Source organism: Capra hircus, chromosome 18 (assembly GCF_001704415.2).
Source record: "Capra hircus breed San Clemente chromosome 18, ASM170441v1, whole genome shotgun sequence".
Classification (NCBI taxonomy): domain Eukaryota; kingdom Metazoa; phylum Chordata; class Mammalia; order Artiodactyla; family Bovidae; genus Capra; species Capra hircus.
Window position 1 is genome coordinate 66,577,629 of NC_030825.1, and position 6,041 is coordinate 66,583,669.

Here is a 6,041-nt window from a genome sequence, read left to right on the forward strand (position 1 = left end):
GTCCACTGGAGAAGGGAATGCCAAGTCACTTCAGTATTCTTGCCTTGAGAACCCCATGAACAATATGAAAAGGCAAAATCAACTCCCAGAGTCCACCCAAACTCATGTCCATCAAGTCGATAATGCCATCCAACCATCTCATCCTCTGTCATCCCCTTCTCCTCCTGCCCTCAATCTTTCCAGCATCAAGGTCTTTTCGAATGAGTCAGCTCCTCACATCAGGTGGCCAAAGTATTGGAGTTTCAGCTTCAACGTCAGTCCTTCCAATGAACCCCCAGGACTGATCTCCTTTAAGATGGACTGGTTGGATCTCCTTGCAGTCCAAGGGACTCTCAAGAGTCTTCTCCAACGCCACAGTTTAAAAGCATCAATTCTCCGGTGCTCAGCTTTCTTTTTGGTCCAATTCTCACACCCGTAAGTGACCACTGGAAAAACCATAGCCTTGACTAGACGGACTTTTGTTGGCAAAGTAATATCTCTGCTTTTCAATATGCTATCTAGGTTGGTCATAACTTTCCTTCCAAGGAGAAACCATCTTTTAATTTCATGGCTGCAGTCAGGGGGGTGGTTGAGGCCACAAAATAATATTTTTGGCCTCTGGGAGCATGTTGAGCTTCACCGAGTCTGAAACATGTCTCCAAACACTGGGGTGAGCAGCTGCAGAGAACACTTGGCAGAAATGCGGTCATGATCCCTTTAAACAAGGGGCGAAGCTCACCTGGATGAGCCACTTTGCAAACTCCCCTCCTGGCCAACCTCACAAGAAGCCCAGACCCAGCTCTCTGCGGATCCATGGGGACTACATTACCCAGAATGTTTAGAGTCGAGCGGCAACAATGTTACCCAATGAGAGCTTAGAAGGAGGAGGCCTTATAACGTGAGGGAGGAACTTCCTGCTTTCTCCGCTCGGGGGCCATGTTAGCTGTTCGCGGTTTTGTTTAACCGGTGTGAAAGGTGCGGGGATTCTGGGCCAATCCTGAGGTGACGGAATTGAGGAAGTCCGAGAGAGGTTCTGTCCCCGCTGCAGAGAGGCGGGTCTCAGGCTCGACGCCGCCGCCCGGGGTGCCCCATCCCAGGCCTCGGATCCGGACCGCCGCGCCCGTCTGCTCTGCCCTCTCCTGGCCCCGCTCCGCCCACAGGTCCGATGGCAGCGGCAGCCCGAAGGAACCCGCTTCAGGTAAACGCTGGTCCTCCGAGCCCTGACCCCACCAGACATTAAAAACCCAGGGTTTAGGACGGTGAGGCGGTCGTGGGTGGGACCCTGTCTCTGATAGCGTGATGGCGCGTGGGGGAGGGTGACAGGCAGAGGGACACCTGTAAAAGGGCGAACCGAGCGCTGCGGCACCGAGATTGAATGGGTACCAGCGTCGCAGCCTTCAGGGCCGGGCACTGAGCCTGGGAGGCCTGAGCCCATCGAACCCCGCCATAGGCTCATCCTTCAAGAGTTGGCGTTTTCCACATTTCCTACGGCCACAGAGGCACTTTTTGGAGCCAGCGCGCGAAGTGCTGTTGCGAGGGTGTCCCATTTCTTCAGTGGCCCTGACCACCAGACATGTTCTCTGGATTGTGGTTTCTTGCGATCTCTTGCTGCCTTGTCCCCAGTTTGGGATCTGGAAGCCCTGGAGAAACCCCACGGCCAGGGTTATATGAAGGGATTTTTGTTTCTGACAGCCATCATAAACAGGTGTGAAAGGTCTTCAATCTTATTGTGCCTGCAGGATTTTAGTTGTGGCATGAGGAATCTTTAGTTGCAGCATGCAAACTCTTAGTTGTGACTTGTGGGATCTAGTTCCCTGACCAGGGATCAAACCCCGGGTCCACTGCTTTGGGAGCTTGGAGTGTTAGCCACTGGACCACCAGGGAAGTCCCACGTTGTATTTTCTGATGTGAACCAGGAGGGAGTAAAACAGGATTCAGGTATACTCCTCTCATTGTTTTGTTTTGAGCAAGTGTGGTAATGGGAGCTCTATTAACTGAGATGAGGAAGTTGGAAATAGTATTCTCCAGAGATATTAGAAACTTCTGAGATGTTTCTGAGAGCATTAGGTGGTGGCATTAATTGAGCAGCTAAATACACAAGTCTAGAAGTCTGGAATGTGGGACAGTGAGGAGGTGGTGATTGTAGGCATGTCGCTGTTTGATCCAGTCTCACAGATTATGCATACCTGAAAAGGGAATATCCTTGATGACACCAGGGTCCTGGAATTGAGACTTATGTGACCTTGGCCACGTAAGTAGAATATCCTGGCATGAGTGTGTGGATCCCTCTATGCCAGGTCCACAACTTTGATACCCACCTCGGCACCTCTTTCTATAGATGACTGGTTCCAGTGTTAAGTGGGACCATTTGAAGACAGTGGCATTAGTAGTGCCAGGGCCTGGTTTCTTCTCTGAGTTGGAGAGTTTGGGAAGAAGATGGGCTTGGGGTGGATGTATGTGTGTTGAGGGGGCGAGGGTTGGGGGGAGTGGATAGTTGTCGTTGAGAAGGGGGCTATTTATGATTTCATCTGTCCCCATCTTGCCAGGGCAGTGTGACCTTTGAGGATGTGGCTGTGTACTTCTCCTGGGAGGAATGGAGTCTCCTTGATGATGCTCAGAGATGCCTGTACCACAATGTGATGCTGGAGAACTTGGCACTTATAATCTCCTTGGGTATGACTGTCAAACTCATCTCTGTTCTTTGAACTGCCTCTGCCCTTTTTTTCCCCAGGAGCAGTCTATCCTCACGTCAGGACCCTGGACACTGCTCCCTTCCCCAGTTCCCTGAATTGGTGCTAAGGTTGGTTGGGCTGAGATTTGCGCACTGTGCTCTCCTTCCTTTAGCATATCCAACACTAGCCTTCCTGTCGACTTGCACTCTTATTATTTTTTAAAATTCTTTTCATTATTCTTTTCCATTATGGTTTATCATAGATTTTTAATTTCTTTGGTTCTTGTGTCATCAGAGTGCCATGTATTTGATTGCTGAGAGAGTGGAATCAGGTTGGAGAGCCCACAGAATTTCACAGGATGTATGTGAATCAAGCAAGATGGCTCAGATGGAGCCTGGCCCTGCATCGTAGTACATAAAGGACATGATGACAGTGCTGTATTCAAACTGCAACAGAAACCCGTTGAGTTTGACTAAAATTTTGATTCCAGTGGCACACTTCATTTGTGTCTTTCCTTCTTCCCCTTTCCTGACACTTTGCTGCTTCATCATTTCTTTTGTCACTTACACTCTCACTTCTAACCTGTGGTCAACCTCACATTTCCGGACTCCTCTCTCACCTGTTTTTCTCACCACTGCATTTGCAGTGCCTTCCGCATTGGCCTCTGTGTGTTGTTTCATGAGGTGTGCACACGTTCTTAAATAGCCCTGCAACACCAGGTGCCCTGATACAATTGTATTTTCTTGGGTCTTGACACAGATTTTTTAAAATTATTTTATTTTTATTCTTTTGAGTGTGTGTGTGACACAGCCTTTTTATACAGTGTTTGTGTGTCACCAGCAGAAAAGTTCCTTTTGAAAGTTGGTTGTTGAGGAATGAGTTGCAGACCCTGTGTCTCTGCTTTGTGTGTCCAGCACATGGTTGTGCCATTCACCTCATGAGGTCTCTCCCATTCTCTCATCTTGATAGCCCAGTAGTTCTAAGCAGCCCCATCCTCAACCAGAACCAACTCTTTGTTCCTGCAAACAATCGCATGGACAGGTTCTTGGGATTATTACACTGAACCTGTGTAGCAGCTACCCCCTCCCACCAAAGTCAGTGTGCACTTCACCAGCATTACTTGCTTTCAGGTTGTTGGCATGGAGCAGAGAATGAAGAGGCACCTTCTGAACAGAACATTTCTGTACATGGAATGTCAGAGGTCAGGATTCCCAAGGCAGGCATGATCTCCCAGAAGGCCCATTTTTGTGAGCTATGTGACCTGGACTTGGGAGACATTTTGCACTTGACTGAGCACCAGAGGCAGAAACTGTATGATATTGGAGCATGGGAGAAACACTTGTATCTCAGTGTAAAACATCAGCACCGCAAGCAGCACATTGGAGAGAAATGCCTCAGAAGCAAGATGGGCAAAGCCTCATTTATGAACAACTGCAGATTTTTTGTGTTGGGGAAGTCACTTTCCTGTGGGGAATCCACACAGACCAGGGATAAGTCAAACAGGAGAACTGAGTGTGGAGCAGCCTTTCACAGGAGGAAAACTCATTACAGTCCTGGAGAATGCACTGGAGACTTCAGTTGCAAACATATAGTTTCTCAGCATCAGAGAGTCCTCACTAGGGAAAAATGCTACACATGTAATGAATGTGGGAAATCTTTTAGCAAAAGCTACAGCCTCAATGACCATTGGAGAGTTCATACAGGAGAAAAGCCTTATGAGTGTGGGGAATGTGGCAAATCCTTTAGACAGAGCTCTAGTCTCATTCAGCATCGGAGAGTTCACACTGGAGCAAGACCTCACGAGTGTGATGAATGTGGAAAATTATTTAGCAACAAATCCAACCTTATTAAACACCGGAGAATTCATACTGGAGAAAGGCCATATGAGTGTAGTGAATGTGGGAAATCCTTTAGCGAAAGCTCTGCACTCCTTCAACACCGGAGTGTTCACACTGGAGAAAGGCCTTATGAGTGCAGTGAATGTGGAAAATTCTTTACATACCACTCCAGTCTCATAAAACACCAGAGAGTTCACTCTGGATCAAGGCCCTATGAGTGCAATGAATGTGGAAAATCCTTTACCCAAAACTCTAGCCTCATTGAACACCGTAGAGTTCATAGTGGAGAAAGGCCTTACAAGTGCAGTGAATGTGGGAAATCTTTTAGCCAAAGCTCTGCACTTCTGCAGCATCGGAGAGTTCACACTGGAGAAAGGCCTTATGAGTGCAGTGAATGTGGGAAATTCTTTACTTACAGCTCCAGTCTCTTAAAACACCAGAGAGTTCACACGGGATCAAGGCCTTATGAGTGCAGCGAATGTGGGAAATCTTTTACTCAAAACTCCAGCCTCATTAAACACAGGAGAATTCATACTGGAGAAAGACCTTATGAGTGTAGTGAATGTGGGAAATCTTTTAGCCATAGCTCTAGCCTTATTAAACACCGAAGAGTTCACAGTTGTTAAAGGCCTGATAAGTGCAATGAATTTGGGAAATCGTTTACCCATAGATCCAGCTTCAGTGACCACTAGAATGTTTACATTGGAGACATGCTTTGTGTGTATATGTATATGGGAGATTAATCTTTAGGTTCCTAAAACAGCATAATGTCACATTGGATGAACGCCTTATAAGTATGGCAGTCATGGAAAATCGTGTAGCTGAAGTCTAGCTTCAGTATAATCCAGAGAATTCAGTGGAGAAAGCCTTTATAAGTTCAGCGAATGTGGGAAAGCCTTCAGCTGAAGAATGTATTTCACTGAATACCACAGTTTCAAATGGGAGCACTACCTTCAATGTGCAGGTGTATATGATTTCTTTGTTGAGTGCAACAACACTGGAGGAAATCCCTTATGAAGATGCCATTTGCCTGTTTTGAACCTCATTCATCCAAACATCCACTTAACTTCAGGTATGTGGGAACTGTGTTGCACTTTTTAACCTCTCCAGAACCCTTGCCAGATTGATGTCACTGCTAGTTCTGTAGCAGAAATCATATCACCCCTAACCACCAGGCAGATTTCTATTGTGTGCCACATTCACCCAGCCTAGTGTGTTCAGGGAAGGAAAGCCCAGTGCTGACCTATTTATGGGATGATTCATGAGCAGCTTGAGCACTTAAGTCTTTCCCAGTTTTTTCCCTCCTTCATGAGTTAAAGCATGGATCTTACCCAGTTTTGGCCTAAAGGACTCTGCTGGTAATTTGAAAAGATGGACTACACTTTATTGGTATTATTGATATTATTGGTCTCATGAGACTCTAGTGATGGGATTTTCTAGCCTCCAAGACATCAACCCAGGAAACAGTCAGTTTCCCCTTGTTCTTGTTTGTAGAATAGTAAAGGTCTTACTGTTTAAGCCACCATTTATCTTAGGAGTTCCTTCACTGTAT

General features: G+C 46.8%; 1 protein-coding gene across 1 annotated transcript; it reads left to right on the plus strand.

Moving 5' to 3' along the window:
• LOC108638103 (zinc finger protein 154-like) lies at positions 900-5,181 on the plus strand. The gene is given in 3 exon segments (XM_018063259.1): positions 900-1,177; positions 2,526-2,652; positions 3,782-5,181. Coding segments are annotated over 3 exon segments (1,560 nt in total). The 5' UTR covers positions 900-1,144.